General features: G+C 37.1%; 2 protein-coding genes across 2 annotated transcripts in view; both read left to right on the forward strand.

Moving 5' to 3' along the window:
* The first annotated feature begins 2,641 nt into the window (after window positions 1-2,641).
* si:ch211-214j24.15 (GTPase IMAP family member 8) lies at window positions 2,642-10,431 on the forward strand. Its single transcript, XM_051688329.1, has 5 exons — window positions 2,642-2,744; window positions 4,071-4,760; window positions 5,421-6,137; window positions 7,025-7,717; window positions 8,444-10,431. Exons 1-5 carry the CDS (start codon window positions 2,717-2,719, stop codon window positions 9,265-9,267), a joined length of 2,952 nt encoding a protein of 983 aa, XP_051544289.1. The 5' UTR covers window positions 2,642-2,716; the 3' UTR covers window positions 9,268-10,431.
* A 7,778-nt stretch (window positions 10,432-18,209) lies between these two features.
* LOC127435367 (clathrin coat assembly protein AP180-like) overlaps window positions 18,210-25,155 on the forward strand; it is a 35,817-nt gene continuing 28,871 nt past the window's right edge. The window contains exon 1 of the mRNA XM_051688790.1: window positions 18,210-18,717. Within this exon, the coding sequence (XP_051544750.1) occupies window positions 18,588-18,717 (130 nt within the window). The 5' untranslated portion in view covers window positions 18,210-18,587. The remainder of the gene's footprint in view (window positions 18,718-25,155) is intronic.

Below are 25,155 nucleotides of genomic sequence, written 5' to 3' on the forward strand. Positions count from 1 at the left end.
TCCATCAAGACCTTTTTTACCGATGTCTGTCCAAGCATCTACTCTGGACCTGCTGATTTGACCTAAGAGATGTTCGGAATCATGGCTTAAACTGCATGCTTCTTTTTCTTTGTTCTCTTCCTTTTCCTCCCTAAAATGATGGAGCAGATCCATTTTCAAAACACCATTTCTTAGATTGGGCATTAGATTTTGTGTTTTAACATCTGATACATATGGATGCTTTGCATGCTTCATTGGCTTCCATTTGAGGCTTGCATTTTCCCCTTTTGTTTTCAAAGCTATGTATGTGTCATAGCCTCGGTTCATATATTCAGCTGTTACATGACCAGTGCAGTGCCTGTAAGCATTGTTGATAGTGGTGGAATAATAGGGGTGAATATGGTGGATTAGGTGCTGTTTAGGAATACAAATACTGGACTCAGTTTCAAAGATTTTCAAATCAGCATCTCCTCTAAGTACGACTGGCTCAAGGTACCATTCATCTGTTCTTTTACACCTACTGATTTCAAAATTTGTATCAGTTTCCAACATGCTGAAAACTGAATTAACATCATCTACTGCCTTCTCAGAAACAGTATTTTCTGTTTCATCTATATGTCCACCACAGACCACAGACATCCTTTCTTTATTTATTTCAGCTGTAGCTGTTGTTAGGATCTCATTGATAAGATGTTTGGTGGTGGAGCAGAGTTCCTCTCTTCTACTCAGCTGAGAAGATGAGAGACTTTGGATGTGCATGGTAGGCACAGTTATCAAGCTAATCTGCAAAAATAAAACAAAAACAAAGAATAAACAAAGCATTTGCATAAGTATATTTGCACATAGACCATACACAACAGTGCATTTCCTTTTGTAGGCACCATAAGCACAAAAACAAACTGCATAGTGATTGCATTTGAATCTCTTCCATAATCTTAAAAATATATAACAGAAATAAACATGTAATTGGCATGAAAATTAACAGCTTGCAAATCTTCGTTTGAATGTTCAAAAGGCATTACCCATATTTCAAGGCATTAGGCATTACCCATATTACACAAGCATTTATTAATCGTTTAATTAATACAAATTGTTCATTGTTAGTTCATAGTGCATTAATGTTAACATTTACAACTTTTATATATATATATATATATATATATATATATATATATATATATATATATATATATATATACACACACACACACACACACACACACACATATATATACACACACACACACACACACACACACACACACACACACACACACACACACACACATATATATATATATATATATATATATATATATATATATATATAGATAGATAGATAGACAGATAGATATATGTTGAAATTAACATTAACCAACAATATTAAATGCTGTAAATGTATTGTTCATTTTTAGTTCACTGTTAACTAATAGGCTATTGTTAACAAAGGAACCTTATTGTAAAGTGTTACCATTAATACAATTGTTAATAAAAATTATTGTGCTTACCTCTTCTGTTTCGGGCTGATATTCCATTGCTGTCATTTTTTACCCCGAATAGCGTAGGCTAAAAAAATCCCAAAGAACGCGACCCGTTCACTCACCGCTAAATAAAATAAATCACTGAACGTCTACTAACTATCTGGGGAACATGGTTAAATGTGTTGTTCAGATTTGTCTTATTTATATAAATAAATAAAGCTGAAGATATTTCTATTATCCGCTTTCAGTGTTTACTTTCAAATTAACAACGATTTGTAAAATCTACGTTATGATTTGAAATACTTTCATTACGCACATCCAAACAGATTATTGCGCTTTATTGTTTATTTATTTATGTATTGTTATTATTAATTAATTTACTTGTAGCTATTAATGTTAGTTTATTTTAAGGTTTTATTTCCGAGGGGGAGGGGTGCGTTTAAATGCATTTTTTTCATAATTAATTTTTATTTTTTTTTAGCATTAGGCCTATAGGCCTCTATTCAGCATTAAATTAACTAAAGAATGGACTCAATGTATAGAATTTTATTTACTGAATAAAAAAAAAAAAGGTCAATTTGCGTTATTCGAGTCATTGATGTAATTACAAAAAGCACTGAAATAAAGGTGAAGCTGCCATATGAGTCTTAAAATATTCTCCAACCTCTCTTTAGTTCCTTTTTTTTGTGTGTCTGGCAGTTTCTCATGATGTTTAGGAAGTCCAGCATTGCACTGGAGTGGGGTATTTTGATTATTCTTAATGCACACTTTATCTGCATGTTATCTCACCTAAGAATGTTTTGGCATAGTGTTTGTGCAAGGAGCTCTTTGATCAGTGGATGTCAGTCTTGTTTTACTGTATGAGGTCTTGCCCCTTATGGGATCCATGAAAAAAATCTTGGTTAGGGTTCTGAGTAAACAGAAACAAATCACACCACAGAAAAATACTGTATTATTCTGTTCTGTTTATTGACATGCAGTAACTGTATGATTGAGGGAGAGTCACTTTAGGGTCTGGTTTATTGCAGTGCAAACTTTGGACCCGGGATGGGTAGATACATTGTTTCAAAACACACCTAACACGGAGTATGCTTTACACTCAGGGCTGTCCGCTTCCACTGGAAAGAAAACTGCAATAATGATCTTTGAAATAAATAAGAGAAATAGGGTTGTTTATTATCCTGTATGAACCACTGCTAAGGTCTTACGTGATTTGTGATTTGATAATTGGAATAAAAACACCTGCATGACCCATTATGGCCTTTAAAGGAGCTCAGAATCCAAGTAAGTTATTTCGTTGTCATATGTTTATCTTGAACTTTGTTCCTAAAGATAAATATTGTGTTTACTATAACTTAATGAAATGGCTGTTGTAGGGACAAGAACATATCAAGTTTGAGGATTTGTTTATAGGTAAACTAAAACATTTATAATGATTAGTTACTTGTGATAAATCATTTTATCTAGGTTAAGGTTAGGTCTTAAGAACTGGCTAGGGACAACAGATGAGAATTAGCCTACAGGGCTAACTCTGGCTAATGAGTACTGCCCCTATAAAAAAAATCCATAAAATGTGTATGTCTTCACTTGTGTAGCAAATCCACAGTTAATAAGTTACACTTTACGGTGTCCAGTTATGACCATATATGTTCTACAATAAAGGGCCTCAGATCCCACACAAATGGATAGTTGTATTTATACAATAACGAGTCGTACCATTCATATACCATTTTATTGCTTATTATAAACTGTGAGGTAATAACAAGCATTGTTTGTAACCTCCAGTTCCTACAGTTTAATTTCCGAATTGTAACACATTTCTATAATGTTCTCCCATCAGTAACAAATTCAATAAATGAAAATACATTTGTATTTTATTTTTGGATTTTCTCCACCAATTTGGAATGCCCAATTCCCAATGTGTTCTAAGTCCTCGTGGTGGCATAGTGACTCGCCTCAATCTGGGTGGTGGAGGACGAATCTCAGTTGCCTCCACGTCTGAGACCATCAATCCGCGCATCTTATCACGTGGCTTGTTGAGCGCGTTACCACGGAGACCTAGTGCGTGTGGAGGCTCACGCTATTCTCCATGGCATCCATGCACAGCTCACCACGCACCCCACAAAGAGTGAGAACCACATTATAGCGACCACGAGGAGGTTAACCCAACATGACTCTTTCCACCCTAGCAACCGGGCCAACTGGTTGCTTAGGAAGCCTGACTGGAGTCACTCAGCATGCCGTGGATTCCAACTTGCGACTCCAGCTGTGGTAGTCAGCATCTTTACTTGCTGAGCTACCCAGGTCCCTGCAATGTAATTAAATTTTTAAACAAAATACAAAAAAACAAGAACATCCATTTCATGGACTGGTTCCTAAAAAGTATTCTGTGTCAATACTTTGATCTTTTACAGCTATTTGGTATGTCTAAATAAGTTTAGATATGTGACACATTTATGCACATGTGAATCTGCTTATGCAGATTCTTCATACTTTGTGTGTTTTGGGAGAAGTCAATATTTGCATGTTGAATATTAACCTGAGCTGTGCATAATGTCATGTCTTCTGATCTTAAATCTTGAAGTATATCAGACTTGTCCATTTTTGAAGGAGATATGCAACATCCAATCAAGTTGAGGCTTGTCCTTCTTGGGGGTCAAAATTCTGGAAAGAGCTTTGTGGGAAACAGCATCTTAAACCGAGAAGAGTTCGTCCTCCGTGAGCGGACCACGTGTATGAAAAGAAAAGCTGAATTTCAAGGGCGAAGGCTGACTGTGGTGGACACCCCAGGCTGGTGGTGTGACTTCTCAGCACAAGACACACCTGAGCTGGTTAGGAGAGAAATCAGACGCAGTGTATTCCTAAGCCTCCCAGGGCCAAATGCTTTTCTCCTGGTGGTCAAAATAGACTCTGCATTCATAGAAAAGCGGAGAAGAGCTGTAGAAGAGCATCTGGAACTCCTTGGAAAGACAATTTGGAGTCACACTCTGGTGCTGTTCACGAAGGGAAAACATTCAGGAGATACATCATTTGAGGAACATGTTAAGGCATCAGGTAAACCCCTCCAGTGGCTCCTAAAGAAGTGCAGTGGCAGGTTTCATGTGCTGGATATCCAGGGAACATGCAATGCCACCCAGATAAAGGAAATGATGGTGAAAATTGACAAAATGGTGGCAGGAAATCCCCATTTTGAAATGGATCACAAGACTTTACAGGAAATAGAGGACAAGAGGAGAGAAGTGGAGCTAAAGGCTCACCAGAGATTGATAAGGATACACAAACAGAGAGCTACTCTGAAAGGTAAGATCATTAAGGCACTTAACCTGTCGAGAACATGTCTTTTATTTTCAGAAAGTTTTGAGAAAGTTGTGATGAAAATAATGTCACAGTGCAACTAAATCTGAATAGTCTTTAAAAATAGTCTTAATTGTTTATGCAAAAAATTATATCTCTTCTTTTTGCTTTTAAAATCTCAACATTTTTAAGGAGAAATATGACGGACATGTTTTCGTGATTCATGACTTTATTACCAGAACAGTATAGTTTCAGTGAACTAATATACTGAGTTTGTAACAATTAATTTATTTAATACATTCACAAATGAATAGCTCAATTCTAAAATAAGTTGTTAGTTCATGTTTTTTAATCCATCAACTTATGTTACAAAAAGAAAATCCTCCTACAGCTTTCAAGCTACATCCACCAAACCTGGCAAAGATCTTCTGACTGTTTTATGACTTTTGTCAACCATCTAAATTATGGAATTCCCATAGACTTACATTGACGGAATGTTCAAATGGGCCAAGACTATTCTAAAACTCTCTCTCTTTCTTGCTGTTACATTTCTTATTTAACTATTTTAGACTTTCAGACAATGCTTTTTCAAGCCAACTTAAAAGTCTGTCAAAACAAACTTTAACAATGTAGTAATTAAATTGTTCTTTCCCTTCCTTCCTTCAGTGCACTCATATCATCTCCAAAGCTTTAGACTTGTCCTGCTCGGAGCAAAGGGGTCAGGGAAGAGCTCGACAGGAAAAAGCATTCTAGCAGCAGGAAGTGACCAAAGGTTTACAGCAAAGAGACGGACCACACGAAGCATGATGGAAACATGCATAGTGGCAGGAAGGCATGTGACAGTGGTGGACACACCTGGTTGGTGGATGAACTACTTTGCCCAGGATTCTTCAGCTTTTGACAAACAGGAAATAGTCAACAGCATTTACTTGTGTCCACCTGGTCCCCATGCTTTCCTTTTGGTGGTGCGGGTGGATAGGTCATTCACAGAGACCTACAGAAGAGCGATTCAAGAGCATGTAGAACTTATTAGTAAGGAAATCTGGAATCACACTATAGTGGTCTTCAGCTTTGGAGACTGGCTTGGTGACACAACCATCGATCAGCACATTGAAAGTGAAGGAAAGGCGCTTCAGTGGCTTGTGGAGAGATGTGGAGACCGCTATCATGTTCTAAACAACAAGAGTCTTGGGAATATGTTCCAGATCACAGCACTACTGGAGAAGATAGAGGAGATGAGAACAGGAAATGGGGTGAGCCACATCAACATAGACAAGAGTGTTTTTAAAGACATTGAGAGAAAACAGAGAGAAGAGGAGAACAGAGTAAAACTGCGGTGGGACAATGTTCTACGACGAAGGTACAACTTGAGGGCTTTCAAGGGTAAGTTAAAGGGATAGTTCATCCAAAAATGAAAATTATGTCATCATTTACTCACCCTCATGGTGTTAAGCCCATATGACTTCTTATTCTTCTAGGGATCACAAAAGGAGATGTTAGGCAGAATGTTAGCCTCACAATCACTTTCATTGAAACTTATCCAGAGTTACTAGTGAAAATGTAAATGTGCTTTATACTCTAGTGTCAGATGAATGTATCTGTAGGAACCAGCCCACCCAGTTTAGGCTCTTTGCGATTTACGGTCTCTGAAAACCAGACCAATGTAATGAAAAGTAAAGTAATTAAACTTAAAATATTTAGGGTTTTAAAATGTTATTTTGTTAAAGATTACATTTTATGGAATTTTGTTATGAAATTAAAATGCATAAATCTTAAAATAATTTTTTTGGAGTGTTGAAAATGGGTAAGATTTAAAACTTTTCAGATGGAGCCTCAATTAACCATATAGGGCCTTAAAGATGAAGATACAAAAAGTAAAGTTTGTTCAGAACCAGAATCTAAAAGGATATTAAGATATTTTTTTTTATTATTATTATTATTTTTACTTACACCAGTGGCATATACTGTAATGCAACTCGAGGTGCTGAAGTCATCTAGTAATACACCTACCTATATCTGTGTAAAAATAAAATAATAATGCTGCCACCACAAGGTTATTTTCACCTGTAGTTTTGCTCCAAAATCATAGATGACAATTGTCATTTTGACTCCATCATTTATGTTTATCTTTCTTCAAAAAAAGTATTAACAAAATAAAAAATGGTTAATTTGACCTAGGAATAAACCTATAGGACTTTCTATTCAATTGTAATCACACATTTTATGTGTTTTGACAACTTTTAACAATTTGTTCCGTTTCCTCTTAACAGAACAGGTGCAGCTGCCCACATCCATACGAGTCATTCTCCTGGGTGGCAAAAACTCTGGCAAGACCTCTGCTGCCAGGTGCATTTTGGGTAATGACGGACTAGAGACTGACAGCCAAAAACCCATGAGAGGTACTGTTATATTCAATGAGAAAAACGTTGAAGTTATGGACACAACAGGCTGGACCACAGAGTGTCCAGATACTACAGAGTTCAGCAGGCAACATCTCAAGGACTGGGTTTCTGGGTCGGCCAGTGGGATCTGCACCCTACTGCTGGTAGTCAATGGCAGCTCCTCATTTACGTTAAAGAACTTGAGAGCGGCTGATGAACATCTGCGTGCTCTGGGAGGGAACGCATGGAGCTGCACCATTGTGTTGTTCACAAATGGAGACTGGCTCGGTGAAGTTAGTGTGGAACAGTATATTGAACGTGAAGAAGCACTACAAATGCTGATGGAGAAATGTGAAAACAGATATCATGTTTTTAACAACAAAATCAAAGACAATGGCACTCAGGTTGCAGAGCTGATGCAGAAGATTGAAGAAATGGTTTTAGAACAGATGCTAAACAGTACAGAAAATCAGGAGAACATTAAACGACCTTTGGTAAATGGTGAATTGCAGTTAGATGGAAGTATACAGATTGGGGAAGAACAAATAACCCCTTTAAGCAGCTCTACAAACATCCATCATGGTAGGTTATCAAACTTATTCTGCACAATTTTACAGTAGGATACTAGGATTGCATCTCATCCATTATTATATAAATATAAATATTATGTATGTTTAATGTTGTAATGATGTTTGATGTATCAGTATAGGGAAGGGAATCATATGTAATTTAATGATTCTGTTTCCGATTGCTCTTAAAGATTCAGGTTCCTTAATGGTTCTATTAACGATTATTTTAGTACTTTTGAGGAAGAAATATTTGGAAATAAGAAATGCGATTTTTATGCACCAAATGATGAGATTATTTCATATTTTAACAGAACAGATTCTTGCAAAAGCTGTGTTTACGCAGACTTTTTAGAATATTTAAATACATTATTTTTTTGTAAAATACCACTAATTACAACCAAACTAATAATGTATATCTTTAACTACACAATGTCATATCAACAGCTATCCAGTATCAACAACCATCCAGCGCTGATGCATTTCCGTGTAGGTTTAAAATAACAGTAAGTTAATAAGAGTAATTTGTTTGGGAATTGGACTATACTGGTAACCAGTATGTTTAGCTAGTATGTTGCAGTGCCAGTAGTGAATAGTGCAAGAAACACCGTTTCTCATTGTTCTAATGCACGTTAGAGAACTGTTAACGGAACCGAAAGTCATGAAAATCCCTCAGTTCCGGTATTTCAAAAAAAATATTCCCAACACTCCGTTTCAGTGTTTATAATTCTTTTTGTAACAGGTGATACTGACGTTCCAGGAGAGCATCAAATGATTGGGTTCTCTGGACATCCGCTCCCTTCTTCTTCCTGTGATTTGAGAATCACCAACACAGACTCCAGCCTTTCACGCAGTGAAAATCAAGAACTGACCTATAGAAATGTCAGATTATCTAGGAACTCCTTGCTGAGAAACAATCAGCAAAGCCTGGTAGTAGTGCTCAACACCTCTGAATGGTTTCACCCAAATGAACCATGGGGGACTGATGTGAATAGAACAAGTAGGCCTGAATTACCTCCTCTTGCTGTGCTCAATTTTACACCAGCTGAGCAACCCAGGAATGAATTACGAATGTTGAGGAACAGATCACAGGAGGGAAGGTTTTGTGAGCAGTCCTTTCCACAGTATCAGACGAGGACACCTTACACAGGCCAAACTGCCAAAGAAAAAGCCTTTGTGGATTTTGTCCAATCAGGGAGCCTGCAGGACTTAATTGACCAATGGGGTGACAGCAACATTGAGGAACTGGAGGCATTCATAGATTCTTATTTTGAGATGGTGTGGCAGGAAGCTATGAAAGAGGCTAAAGCAAAGAAATGCAGCAATGCAATCCCAATAAACTGTGAATGTTCAGAGAAAAATCAAGAACATCTGGCCTCAATTGACAGGAAGCTATCTAAACTTGACATCCTGGGAGAAGTTCAAAGAGACCTGCTGGAGCTGAAGCAAAGCTTCAAGCACTGTAGTAGGATATTTCAGGAACTGAAAGACAGGAGTAAAGAGACAAATGATCCCTGCCGACACACTGAGGCAACAGGGTCAGCAGTAAGTGAGGAAAGGGATTAAATAGATGTAAAGCGAATAAAGCTGTTGAGTGCTGAGTGATGAACCATCAAAAAGACACCATTAATAATCAATGTACACTGCCTGGCCAAAAAAAGTTGCATACTCTAATATTTAATTGGACCGCCTTTAGCTTTGATTACGGTGCGCATTCGTCCTGGCATTGTTTTGACAACCTTATGCAACGTCACATCATTAATTTCCATCCAGTGTTGCATTACTTTTTTAGCCGAGGTCTTGCATTGATGACGGGAGAGTCGAACCACTCCGTAAAGTCTTCCCCAGCACATCCCAAAGACTTTCAATGGGGTTAAGGTCAGGACTCTGTGGTGGCCATTTCATGTGTAAAAATGATTCCGCATGCTCCCTGAACCACTCTTTCACAATTTGAGCCCGTTGAATCTTGGCATTGTCATCCTGGAATATGCCCGTGCTGTCAGGGAAGAAAATAATCCATTGATGGGATAACCTGGTCATTCAGGTAGTCAGCTGACTTCATTTTATTTCTGCAAATTGTTTCTGAGCCAAGACCTGACCAATTGAAGCAACCCTAGATCATAACACTGCCTCCAGAGGCTTGTACAGTGGGCACTATGCATGACGGGCGCATTGCTACATGCGCTTCCCTTTTTACCAATGTAAATCTGGACTCATCAGACCACGTGACCTTTTTCCATTGCTCCACATCTTTATGCTCCCTAGCTAATTTAAGTCGTTTTTTTCTTCCGACAAGGTTGTTTAAGAAATGAGAAGCTACACACTGCATCAGTTAGGGTTCAAAAATTGTTGCCAGCTGAAACATATTAATCACTGCAATAATGATCCAATCATAGGCTCTTAAGTATCTGCTTATTTAAATCCAAACGACGACTTTTTGTTTTTGGCCAGGCAGTAGTATTTCTTGTCAAGGTTGGTCATTACTATAACTATATTCTCTTCCTACATCCAGAGGAGACCAAGTTTTAGGTTAGAAGTTTTAGAATTCTTTATTTTTGGGCAAACATTTAACTACATGTCAAAAGCCCAAACATGTGTGGTGGTGCATGAGACAGTTCTGATATGAAAACGTTCCCTCAATAGTAATGAAATGTACTTTGGTGTGTTTTGCTTTCTGCAGATCAAAAATATACCAAGGAATAAATGACAATTGTGAAATTCTCTTGAACAACATGCAGATACGGTCAAAAATGCTTCAGCTATAAAGGCATCTGTGTACAGCTGACATAACAAACCTTTTCTGAGAATTGAAGGCATTTTAGAAACCTGAATTAGTGAATCGCAATTACAACTAGATTTTTACATTTTCTGAAGAAAATTTGAGTGGTGCTTACCTGTGAAAAACTCAAGGTTGTCCTAGGCATTTATTTTTGGCCAAAACTAGCCTTTTTTTCTTAACTTATTAACTTAATCCTAACAGTTAAACAATGTATGTGTGGCATCTCACCTGTGCTCACAGACTCAGGAGCAGATGAGTTCTCTGTTTGCAGGTCAGCAGTTGGGACCGTCTTTGTGTCTAACATCACAAACTCCTCCAACTTCCCATAATCCATGATGCAGACACAGGGAAGACAGTGGGAGAAAAATAACTGTACACAGACAAGGAAGTGCTTTAGCAGATCAGTACAGTCTTTCGTAAATGTAGTTCCTTTACACAAAGAAAATATATTTTTCTGACACTGCTTTTACATGAGTTCAAAAACTAAACTCAAATTAGAATTATTTTAATAAACACTTTAAATTACATTTAAAAGATATTTAAAAGAACACAATTCCCAAATCAAGATACTAATGCAATAACTGTCTGCCTTCTTAAAAAAAATCTCAATCCATTCTTTTACTGCTGTCTCTCACCTTCCTCTCTTGTGCTTCTCTGAGCAATTTGCAACTTTGTATTACGGCACTTCTCATATTACTGCCTCCTTAGCATGAATCGCTTTTGTTGTGTTCCTCGTTTAGCTTTGGATAAAAGTATCTGCTAAATGAATAAATGTAAATGTAAATATACTAAAATTATTTTGATTTAAATGCTGAACACACTCAAGTATGGTATAGATGAATCCAATAATCTCAATATGACAATATTATAACTGAAACATTACCATTAAAAACTATTTTAAAATAATTATTACAGGTGTTCTGAAAAAGATTTGACTGAGACAAAAAGATCTTTGTGCAATAAGAATAGACCACAAGTTCTCAAAAGTAATGAATGATTCCCATATATATGGAGAGAGAGATGGAGTTTAGATAAAATAAAATAAAAACTGCACTTAATGTATTTCCGGTACGCAGTATAGCTAAAGAAATCAAAAATAAAAGTCCTCATTTGCCAAGTGTAATTTTTTATGCAGAAAATTTAGCAGCAAGAGTAGAAATTTAGTAAGTGTGTCGCATGGTTGACATGTTTAAACGCCTAAATGATCAGTGTATATTTCAGCATTTGGAAGTGCAATACTTTTTTTTTTTTTCATTTTTATTAGTATATTACACAAAAGGAAAAAGCATTGCATTGGTAAAACAAATAGAGTAAAAAGCAAAGAGAAGGGGAAAGTATACAAACAAGAAACCTCAATCAGTAAGAAAAATAAGGTTTAAGAGATTTTACAATGTGGGAAATTTCAGCTAGAAAGATTTCAAATCTAGGCAATGTGTTGAGAAATTTGTTCTTATAAATAAAGTATTTGTAATGCAAAACAAAGCAATTAACAATAAGTTCAACAGCATGGTTACTGCCAGAAAAATCAAGAAATATGTCTTTCAATAAAAAGTTTAAATCACATTTTATAAAAGGAGACAAATAAACTTAAATTCTCCCAAAGGGAGTATACATATTTGCACTCATAAAATAAATGATGCAAACTTTTACTATTTCTTTCACCCTTCTCAATCCATTTTGCTCTAGATTGTATAAAAACACCAACAATCTCCATGTACATGTTTTCAATTTGCAATTGACAGTCAAAAAATTCTACCTCCTATTCTTTATTGGGATCATCTTTTTGCATTAACAAGCTTAATCTATGAATGAGTTCCAATTCTTTAATGTTTTTTTACTGTTTAATTTGTTTACTTTTGTTTACAGCAAGGTCTCTAATTTTAAATAATAATAAAAATCCAGTTAGAGCTTATATCCCTATCAGTATTATTAAATATTGATTTAGCCAGTTGGATTACACTATCATTAAAAGGGGCATCTTCCAAAAGACAATTGTTACATTTCCAGTAACCCCTAGTTCCGTTTAACTTTCTATATGGTCTTAGATCCAAAAAAAAAAAAAAAAAAAGAACTTGGTCAATAAATGTTGCAAATTCATGATTTACATTAATAACGTCTTTCAAAGTTGCATGAGACATAAGAAAAAGATCAATTCTAGCTTTAAGAGATCCAGATTTGTTGAAAAAAATGCCAAGGATCTACTAGTGAAAGACTATACCACACAGCCTTAAATAATGTGATCATGCAAATTAGAAGCAGTTCTTGTGGGAAATCTATCTTGTGCATCAGGAGTTTCGTTAAAGTCTCCAGCTATAATCAAATAGGCATTAGTAAAGTGATTGTATATTAATAAGTGTTATCCCAATTGTTTAAACATACATACATGTATGCAATGTGCGTGGGTAATGCCCGTAAACATTACAGAGTATGAATACCACATTTTCAGTCCATCTACCCTCATTTGATGAAAGAGATTCTAAAATGTCACCCCTGAATTTATGCATCAAAATTAAAGAACCAGCCAAACGATTAGAACCGTGACTCATACAGAGTGAATTTCCCCACTGAGTTTTCCAAAATTTGGTTTCTGATTCACATGAATGACTTATATAACTTAAATAAAATTTACATTACTGCGTTTACAATACAAAAATAAGGCTTTTCTTTTCATAGGATCTCTTAAACTGAAAGAGGAAAACTCAAAAGAATGCATAAACAACAATTAAACACTAAATGCAGTGCAACAAGAAACAGCTAACAGCTTATGAACCAAACAAAAACCGACTTTGGCTTAGAAAGGTTAACTTCTCTCCCTTGAACAAGGCAGGCGGTGATTAATCAATAATGTCTAATGACATCATTAGAACATGAAACGGCAGCGTGGTTGTCGAAGCATTTCAGCAGAGTAACAGTTGTAGTTCCTTTGATTATGTCAAGTGCCATTACCCTTCCATCTCCAAAGTTCTAATCTGTCACAAACAATGGAGTTAGAATTGCTTCTAATTCAGAGACAAATGGAAAGAGATTCACAAATAGAAAGTTGGTTCAAAAATAAATTGAATGAGATCCACAAATAAATGTAAGGAGTTTCACAAAAATGAAATGAATTCACAAATAAAAAGAATGAGATTTACATATATATGCAAACTAAAAACATTTATTTACAAATATATTTTTCAACGCACAAACACAACTCTGTCCAGCATTCATTTGTGAATCGCATGCATTTATTTGTGGATCGCTTGCTGTGCATGTGTGGATGGCAGCTGACATTTGTGAATTCTGAAACATTTCTTGCCAGAGCTGCAGGCAATCCACAAATAGGTGGACTCCACCCATCGTCTACTCAAGCCAATCAGATAACGGCCACATTACTCGGACCAATCATAGCATGTTCTATCTTCAACCAGTCATGCTGTTTTACTATCAGGGCAGGATCAGAGTCACAGCACTCTCATGAGCATGGAATCAAGCACATACAGATAAGTTAAAAAGGCTGCAAACTCTAAGAAACAGACGCCATCAGAGGAATACAGTGACTTTAGGTTTGTATAATTTTCTCTCAGTTATAAACATGTGTAGTGTCTTGTTATATGTCGACAGCTGAAAATTGCTCATTTGTAGAGTGTCCTGATCATTAGCATTATAGCTAAGCTGGCTGACAGTATGAGTCTGCTATTTAAGTTTCTTGAATGAAACTCCTAGCTACATAATGGAAAATGTATGTATGTGTTGTCAAAACCTTTACTCTTAATGTTACATGGCAGATCCAAACAGACACACTACTAGACACTACAAAATATCAGCAGTACAGATAGTGCCTTAAAACTTGAATCATTAGATGATCTTAGGAGCACATATCATAAATTAATACCCTATATTACACAGTGTACAAATGCCAATAATTTGGATTCATATTATGTTAATGTATTTAATAAAAGCAGTTGTAAAGTTATATTTATTAGAATTTTAAATTTTAGCACTTTTGTGTGAATGTTTTAGGAGGTACTATTACGGGGTCCCTTCATAAAATACAGCATCATGTTCTGACAGTGATCATTGACTCATTGGTTATTGCCATCCTTTTCAGATCCCTATTATAATTCCTGACATTTTATTTTGAATTCCTTCCACAGAAGAAAGGCAGTCGTTTGGGTTTGGAACAACATGAATATGAGTATAAATGATGACTCATCTCATTTGACAAAATATTTTTTGTCATTTAGTTGACAAATCTTTTATTGAGTTCTATCAAGGCATTTTGAGGTAAATAGGTTTTAAAGAGTGTCTGTTTTTTTAACACTTTAAATTCTGTTGGCTAAAATGTATGATTTTTTGGTTACAAATTACAAGTTGTCATTCATGTAACTACAAAAGACAATAAATTTGAGTACATGTATTTATACACACAAACAATGGAATTGAACATTACAACTGGAGTGCTTGCATTTTGCTCGAGTTTGTTGTACATGGACATCCTCATTGCCACGTCATGGTGTTGTATCAGTTGTCTGGGACGGATACTCCTAGTAAGGGTAAGAGCATTCTGCACAAATGATTGGAAAAAATAACAGTTACACATTAAAAACAAGTCCATTATTGTATAGAAAAGAACATGTTACACAAACAAGATTGGGCCTTGGAGCTTTGTGATGTCTTACCACCAGTAGCACAAAAGTCCCACAACTGTATCCATCTTTTTGTGTGGAGAAGAGAGCAACATTTTTTCCAGTATCCTCGCAACTCTTTTATTATTATTATTATTGTCCTCCTGTATCTCACAGCCCATATACTTCCTGAGTAAATAAGTGAAACAAGCATTGTTTTACAGGGTTAACAAATTATTTCTTGTGAGTAACATTGGACTGGTCTGCCATAACACTAAGCGTTTTATATATATATATATATATATATATATATATATATACACACACACACATATATACACACACACACACACACACACACATTAACATAATGTGAAACCAAATCAATCAACAACTACTGAAGGCAGATTTCTCTTCAGACTCTGTCCATGTCCATTCGCCCCTGCCCCTGCTAAGGTCTGTGCACGTCACTGAGTCACAGTATTCCTCTGATGACGTCCATTTCTTTAAAAATGTGTGGCCTTGGAGCATATTTGTAAGTGCATGATTACATTTACATTTATTCATTTGGCAGACGCTTTTATCCAAAGCGACTTACAAAAGAGGAATACATTATAAGCGAATCATCTTAAGGAGACAGTGGTACGAAAAGTGCTGTATTACAAAGTTTCACTAGAATCAGAATAGTAGTATTCAAGACAGATTAAAGTGCAACAATAAATTTTTTTTTATTTTTTTTGATTGGTTGAGTGCTCATAGAAAAGATGTGTTTTTAGCCATTTTTTGAAGACAGAAAGTGAGTCAGCTTCATGGATGTTGTTGGGAAGGTCATTCCACCAACGTGATATGATGAAACCGAAAGTCCAGGAAAGTGTTTGATTCCATGCTCATGAGAGCGCTGTGACTCTGGTCCCACCCTGATAATGTGGCCATTATCTGATTGGCTTGAGTAGACAATGGGTGGAGTCCACCTATTTATGGATTGCCCGCAGCTCTGTTTCAGAATTCACAAATGTCCAGCAAGCGATCCACAAATAAATGCGCGCAACTCACAAATTAATGCTGGACAGAGTTGTGTTTGTGAGTTAAAAAATATATTTGTAAAAAAACAATTATTTTCAAATCTCATTTTATTTATTTGTGAATTCACTTTACTTTTGTGAAACTCCTTACATTTATTTGTGGATCTCTTTCCATTTGTCTCTGAATTAGAAACAATTCTAACACCATACAAACGGCCCGAGAAGGACGCATTCTTACCCTCTTCACAGGCCTTCTTCACAATCGGCCATAATTTTGATCTCGCAGCAACATCTGCAGGAATCAAGGCCTCTGAAATGTGCAGATGATTTTATTTCAAGTAAGTGTTATCCTTCGCAGCCTTCCAAATGAGGTCTCGGTGTGATCGCGTGGAGAATCTCAATATGATACTTCGATGAGGACCATCCTGCTTCCGTCTCCCAACTCGATGCAAAACATCAAGTGCATCGTTGAGGCCAAGGGAGTGCTTCAATATGTTTAGAGCAATCCAACACAAATCTTCATTCTTGGTTTCAGGAACACCATGCAGTTTTAGACACCAACGCTAACTATAGCACTCAAGCTACTCAATCTGCGATCTGACATCCTTGTCCAAAGATCGACGCTCTGGGATTTCACTTGCCATTTTGCACATCTTCTCCGAATGCTCCTTTACGTCAGAGACAAGCTTCTGCACCACCACGGACATGTTGTCGACAGCTTTTGTTTTAGCTTCAGCAGAATTCTCGATGGAGATGAGCTTTTGGAAGGTAGCGTCTTGGTTTGAGGATAATGCTTAAATAGCGTTCAAAATGTCTGAAAAGTTCTCGCTTGTTTCGGCCTTCTTTTTTAGTCTTCTTAGAAGGAGGACTTATTATGGGAGTTACTGGGAAGGGTGTCGCCAAGCAGAGTTTGTCATTATAACTCACACTAGATGACCCAGGAGGGCCAGCGAGCACAGCATACCTGTTGCTCAAGCAATCGTCAGAGACTTGCTCAACATCAGCGCCAACCTCGTCTTCCATAACAAAACACATCTCTTTCTTCCCATTTACAAAAAGCATACGCAAAGTGCTTAGTTTTCACGTTGGGGACAGCAAAGTGTAAAAAAGAAATTCAACAGTTAACTGATTAACCACATTCCTACCATCACCGCCAGAATTACACAACTGCACGACCACCCTCCACGACGCCATCTTGGCTCCTAGTGCAATACTTCTCAATGCTGTTCATGCAAACGTTTTACGCCAAATCACCTAGTGTTGAAGCGACTCAACCTAGTGATGAAGTTATGGAGATGCTGTTCCCGCATTCAATCACAAGAAGGTGATTCACCATTCTGTTGCAAGGTTTTCTAATTACAAAAAATTCACTATTTGAAATAAATATTGAGCTTATATTCACAGACCACATGAAATGTCCTACACCTAAGAAATTCTACAAATATCATAGAACTAATAGAAAACCTAGACCTGAGGATCGGAATCAACAAATTAGAATGACATTTCATTTGCATCATTCAATATGCTTGCACTTCTTCTGACTAATATCATTTAAAGACCACGATAGAGAGCTCTATCTCTGAACCGTGAACGCGCATAGACCCCTTAAAGGTGAATGACAGCGTGACGCCGCTTCCCTTTAAGAACCCGTTATGCGTCACCTGACCTGGTGAAGCTAGGACTTTAAAAAAATAAAAAATAAATAAATAAATAATAATAATAATAACTAAATAATCCAAACCGAAGCAATACAACACTTAACCTAATAACATTTCAACATTGCGCCCTTGAAAAGCTTGAAAACAGACACGCCATTATTATTATTCAACCGGACGGGAAGGAAACACGGGCGGCTTTGACCAAATACAGACTCCGGGATCCCGAACCTGTTCATAGTAGATTAAACGACGAGGACACCCTGCAGGAAAACCCTGAGATTTCTTTTAGTGCGTTTCTACATGGTTTGAATTTCTCATCCGCTCGTTTTAAAGGGTTTATTGATTGATTTCATTGCAAAAAAAATAAAAATAAAAAAGACTGGGTTCAACGCAAAACAATTTTTTTTTGGCTAGATTGGCTTTTATAATACTTATCCTAATCAAATGCGACAGTTTTCTCTGGTAAATTGATCAGGCTACTTATTCCTCAAGAGAACCCGAAAATACTCGATATTTCTCAGCCTTTGGGTGTTACGTAATAGGGGCATTACCTAGGGTGCTGAAACCAACCCCATAGACGCCTGCATCGACCAATCTTGTAAAATAAAATAAAATAAAATAAAACATATTTTTGAGTGTGTTTCTAAATATATCTTTTTGTTGGCAATCAAGAGGAGAAATGCGCTGGCTATTTTAAAGGGACCGTTTGGATTCCGTCTCTGGTATTTTTGTCGGCGAAAAGCCTATACATTTCGTCTGTCCTTCCCTTTTTCCCGGTGAAGTTGATTCGTGAGGTGGTTGTCGACGCTACGGGGAGAAAATGTCGGGGCAGACTCTGACGGATCGTATCGCCGCGGCGCAGTACCAGCTCACCGGATCCGATGTGGCTCGCACCGTTTGCAAAGCCACCACGCACGAAGTGATGGCGCCCAAGAAGAAGCACCTGGACTGTAAGTGAAACGCTTCTGTACCGACCCTCATTTCAGGCTCAATCATATCTGGAGCTGTCCAGTTCAGCACCACTCCACAGGAGCGCGCCTTCGGTACATTCAGGCCGACTTGTGTTGCTGTAGTTACCTTGAAATTAGCCCTGTGATTTGCAATGCGTTAGTTTTGTACACAAAAGAAACACAGTTGTTACTAGTTTGGTACTAGTAGCAATTCTAGGTGGGAAAACTTGGCTTTTTAGGGTGCTTGCTTATGTTAGAATCTTAAAAGCAGAGTGTTAGTTAGGACTGAATTTACTTTTATGGAGAATTGACAGTCTGGATAACAGTGGAAAACCCTGAAGGGTCTCTATGTGGGTGGTGTGGTTTAGGACTAGAGGCTAAAAGAAAGTGATTGCCTTAAAACAGACAGTATAGATAGGTTAAAAAGCATCTTCATGTCTTGCTTTAACTTTGAGCTTTGTGTCCTACAGGAGAAGGCCTTCTGAATTATAAATCGATCAGCCAAAGCATGCATGTATTATTTACAAAGCCAAAGGTGAGGAGGCTGGAATACAAACAGAAGACGAATCCAAAGACTTTTGTGTGTTAATAATATCGCCATTTATTTCACCTGTGAGTCACCCATAGAGATGAATCAAATGTGTTTTTGTACTCAAGTTGTGCCAGACTTATATAGCAAAGCACACTTTGAATTCACTCAGTAGGGGCTCCCAAAATCCATGTATTTATTGATCCACATCTTGGTTCAGTTTAGAGTTGTTGATGTGTAAAAAGGCACATTGTTCATTCTAAAGAAATATCTTCATTGAACGTATTTCATTACAGAAAATAAGTTTTATGTGAAAGTGGTTTTGTCTAATGGTTGAATTTTGTGTGAGGGGTGGTGGTGAGGTTGTCATGGAAACTGAAGTAGATTATTGGGGATGGGGGAGGAGTGAGTGACATCATGATGACATGGCATCAGTGAGCATAAGCATGTCTTCATTCTCAAAGAGCACCATGTGCTTTGAAGTGAACTAAAATGTAAGCAAAATCTGCATTTTGGTCATCCAGACATGAACATATTCCAAAGTTTAGGTTAAACGTTTGATTTAGGTCTTTTATGTAAACATTGTTAAATGTTCACCTAATGATGGAGAGATTGTTCTTGTTATATTACTACAAGGTATTATTTTGTTGCATCATGAAGAACAGAAACAACAACCAGAGCATTCGATTGGCAAAGTTTGTCGTGCTCACTGTGATGTGACACTGCATGTGTGTATCTTTAATCTGGTCACTTGAATCACGGTGTGCTGAGCAGTTCCATAATCCCAGTGAGCTACACCTGGTCAAATATTCAAAGCCTACATATAGACATACTGACATGTGAACGGTGCAATATACCTCACTATTTTGTGTTGTTAAGTAGTAACATATCGTGTACTATTTCTGGCAACACACACTGTATCTGTGTGTTCTAATCTGTACTAATCTTGGCTTCTTAACTCTCCTGCAGTCCGCTCTCTGGCAGGCATGACTAACATATTGGCATCCTGAACACGTTATATGTATTATAAGCATTATATGGTGTTAACACTTAAATGCATGGAAATTTCACCAAACACTCTTACATTTTTGGGTCTTTAGAGACTCGGCACTTATATCTATCACAAATGGATCTACAAAATGCCCAGATAGTGTCAGATTTTTAAATTATTTTCAAGGCAATTAGAAAATAACAATAAAACATATTTTAATCTTTTATTTTTCATAAATCAAAGAGAAAATGCAACAAATCAGGACAAATCTAGAACAGGATTCATTACTTTCACACTGAAATTTCCTGAGATGCAACTGGCTGTCAAACGCACATTGAGCTACACATAACACATAATCTACAAATAAGCTACACATAAGGTACACGTTACACAGATGTGTCTTCTCAGGCTCTTATTGAGTTTAAATAGATGCATAACTTACATAATTTCAGTAGTACACCCAAATGACAATAGTCATATACTGTTCATGTGTTGTACTTGCTATAGTTTACTTCCATGTTGTTTCTTCATCAAACAGCAATGTCAAATGTAAATCAAGTCAATCACTGAAACAACAGCACGACCTTGAGTAAGAAATAGCATGTATATGTTTTTGTACACACATACTGTATGAAATAATGATAATTCACCATTGTTGATAATTCATTGTTGCACAGAAAATCAACATGATATAATATATATTTGTATGAATATAGTACTAATTTCTAAAGGTGGTTTGATTCTGAAGGAAACTGTTGCATCACGCATTTCTTTGCCCTAATGCACGTTGTGGATGTAGCCTTCCGTGACATGCTGAAGACATTTTAGACAACTATATATAATTACTATGTATACATGCACGGTTAATCCAGATACAAGGAAAAATATTGATGTAATAAGTACATTTCTCAGTTGTTTCCAAGTCTTCACTGAATCATTGTTAAATATAACCTCATTCACACTGGGCTCTGATCCCAGGATATCAGACTTCTGTGTGAAAACTTTCAATCTATATGGTTCTTGGGCAGAGTTGTGAGGGTTACTTTTGAAATGTATTCCACTACAGATTACAGAATACATGCTGTAAAATGTAATTTGTAACGTATTCCGTTAGATTACTCAAGGTCAGTAATGTATTCTAAATACTTTGGATTACTTCTTCAGCACAGGTAGATTTTTTTTCACTTGTTTTGACTATAAAAAGCCAGTGCAGTAAGACAAAATACACATGTTAAAAATACATTCTCTGAAAAACCTAAATATCTTATGCAGTGTTGTTTCTAAAACTAGATCAATCTAATTGATCTTGTTTTAATGATTTTTAGATATTTTTACAGGAAAACAATACAAAAATTATTATCAAGAATATGTTTTTTACCCTATTATCAAAGGTCTTACTAGAAAAAAAGAAATTATGATCCAACTTGAATTTTCTTGATAAAAATAAATATGATCGTGCCTGGTAACATGTGCATGTAAAATGACTAGAAATAGCATTTTAGCTTAGCGTAAAGCTGAACATTTACACAAGGTTACACAATCTCTTCAGTAATCAAAATACTTTTTGAATGTAACTGTATTCTAATTACCAATGATTTCAATTGTAACTGTAGTGGAATACAGTTACTAATATTTTGTATTTTAAATACGTAATCCCGTTACATGTATTCCATTACTCCCCAACCCTGTTCTTAGGTGGCATTTCAGTTGGTAGACAGCAGCCAATATCACAAAAACAGTTTACATGAAACAAAACAAAAATGATCTTATGAGCTATTTATAAAAGTAGGCCTAACTGTCGGAATAAAATCAATAAAATTGGCTATCATGCAAATCACATATACAGGGACCAGAGAGCTATACTCGCCATCTGCACAGACGATGAAATTAACTGTGAGTTTAGTTGTAACGTATGTAATTTATTTGTTTACAAAAGAATGAAAGAGCAGGCTTCTCCAGAGAAAAGACATGGTTATCAATAAACTTAAGATGCTGTACCTTAGATGTCACACCTTGATGTCACTCTTGACTTTATGGGATGGTCCCGGGATGTGTGTGAATGTGAGCACAGATTACGGGAAAGCTCTTGCAGTGTGAATGAACAAATTTTGCAGTCCCAGAAAGATCCCGGGATCTGTGTGTGAAAGGGGCTTATGATGCATTTGACATTGCTTAAGGCTCCCTTGGCCTTAAGTGGCACACTAGCGACTGATGCTAAAGGCTGTAGCCGCTGGTTTGAATTCCGCTCGGAGCTGGTCAAGCAGGACCTGTTAAAGTGGTGCCATGACACGGATGGAAGTGAGGTTTAGGGGGGTGAATGTAAGGGTAGCCAGCTGGTAGGTAGCAGTGCTGTGTGTAAACCTCACACACTTGGTCTCAAGTGACGCACTAGCAACTGATGCTAGAGTCTGTGGCTGTTAGCCTCCTGGTTAGCAAGCCCGCCTCCCATGCCGGAGATACCCTTTCGAATCCAGCTCGGAGTGGGTCGAGCAGGACTGGTTACAGTGGTGCCGTGACCCGGATGGGAGTGAGGTTTAAGGGGGTGAGTGTAATGTAGCCAGCTGGTAGGTAGCTGTGCAGTGTGTAAACCTCACTCCCTTGGCCTCAAGTGGTGCACTAGTGGCTGACCCTAGAAGCTGTAGCCTTCAGCCTTTTTGTTAGCGTGCCTGCCTCCCATGCTGGAGATGCTGGTTTGAATCCTGCTCGGAGTAGGTCAAGAAGGACCGGTTACAGTGGTGCTGTGACCCGGATGGGAGTGAGGTTTAGGGAGGTGAGTGTAACGGTAGCCAGCTAGTAGGTAACTGTGCAGTGTGTAAACCTCACTCCCCTGGCCTCAAGAGGCGCACTAGTGACTGACACTAGGGGCTGTAGCTTTTAGCCTCTTTGTTAGCGTGCCCGCCTGCCGGAGATTCCAGTTGGAATCCTGCTCAGAGTGGGTTGAGCAGGACAGGTTACAGTGGTGCCATGACGCAGATAGAAGTCAGGTTTAGGGGGGTGAGTGTAACGGTAGCCAGCTGGTAGGTAGCTGTGCAGTGTGTAAACCTCACTCCCTTGGTCTCAAGTGGCGCACTAGCGACTGACGCTAGGGGCTGTATCTTTTAGCCTCCTCGTTAGCATGCCCGCCTCCCATGCCGGAGACACCGGTTTGAATCCTGTTCGGATTGGGTCGAGCAGGACCGGTTACAGTGGTGCCATGACGCGGATAGGAGTCAGGTTTAGGGGGGTGAGTGTAACGGTAGCCGGCTGGTAGGTAGCTGTGCAGTGTGTAAACCTCACTCCCTTGGTCTCAAGTGGCGCACTAGCGACTGACGCTAGTGGCTGTGGCCTCTTCGTTAGCTCACCTGCCTCCTCTGCCGGAGACGCTGGTTCAAATCCCACTCAGAGCAGGTAAGCAGAACCAGTTACAGTGGTGCCATGACCCAGATGGGAGTGAGGTTAAAAGGGTGAGTGTAACGGTAGACAGCTGGTAGGTAGCTGTGAAGTGTGTAAACCTCACTCCTGCCAGAGACACTGGTTCAAATCCTGCTCTGAGCGGGTCGACCAGGACTGGTTACATACTGATACAAATTCGATGCTGCTGGATTTTGACCAAAATGCAGATCTGTAATTAAAACAAATTATTAAATTATTAAATAATTATTACATGTTTAAAATAAAATAATTTGGCCCACATAAGATGACGTTTAGTCCAAACACGGCCAGCTGTGTGTACATGCATGCAGGAGAGAGAGAGTTAGGCTATTAATTGAATTTAGATGGTCAGATGTATTTTTGAAATATTTGAAATATTTTTGGGGATATATTTAATATTAAGAATACATTTATTGAAAATACGTTATTTTATGTAGGCTACTGTATACTTTGCTTGTTATGATTTCTATAATTCCCCCACATGGGGAAAACAAATTGAATGGCTTATTATCATTTATTTTGTTTGAGGCAAGTCCCTTATTTTGAGCAAGTTTTTCCAGATCAGGTCCTTTTTTTTTCTTGAGAGATCTGGTAACACTCTAACTGGTACAACCCCAATTCCGAAAAAAAATTACAATAAAAACATAAAGGAGTGATTTGTCAATTATATTCACCCTTTACTATATTGAAAACACCACAGCTACACATAATATGATGTTTTACCTTGTGAATTGTATACAATTCACAAGGTAAAACATCATATTATGTGAAGTCATCTGATTTGAAATTACTGTACATTTAAAAAAAAAAAAAAAAAAAAAAAATATATATATATATATATATATATATATATATATATATATATGTATATATTTTTTTTTGTTGTTTTTTTAAATGTACAGTAATTTCAAATCAGATGATTGCAACACACTCCAAAAAAGTTGAGACAGGGGCAATTTAAGATTAATAACAATTTGACAAGTTGAAATAACAAGGCGATGTGAAACAGGAGATGTTAAACAGGTGAGGCAATCATGTCATAATATATAAGGAGCCTCCAAAAACAGCCTATTCCTTCAACAGCAAGGCTCATTCAAGACTTGTCAATTTGCCAAAAGATGCTTCAGCAAATAATCCAGCACTTTGAGAACAATGTTCTTGTAGGGCTTTACTTGTTGTTTAGATCAGTGTTACTATCAGAAATAATTAATAATTATTTCTGTAGTTATTAATTAATATTTGAATTAATCAATTGAATCTAACTCATTAAAACCTCATATGGGGCTCCAGTAAATGTAGTGCGCTACGTTTAGGAGCAAGTTTGGTTATTAGCAATAATTAATAATTATCAAAGATAATTATTAATTATTAAAATCAATAGAACATTGATGAGAATCAGTGTTAGTTTTTTTAATCCTTTAAATCAACAATTATCAAAGATAATCGTTAATATCGATGAAACATTAATTAAAATTAACACTAGCTTATTGATCATTCAAATTCAATC

This window comes from Myxocyprinus asiaticus, chromosome 45 (genome assembly GCF_019703515.2).
Source record: "Myxocyprinus asiaticus isolate MX2 ecotype Aquarium Trade chromosome 45, UBuf_Myxa_2, whole genome shotgun sequence".
In the NCBI taxonomy this organism is placed as follows: Eukaryota; Metazoa; Chordata; class Actinopteri; order Cypriniformes; family Catostomidae; genus Myxocyprinus; species Myxocyprinus asiaticus.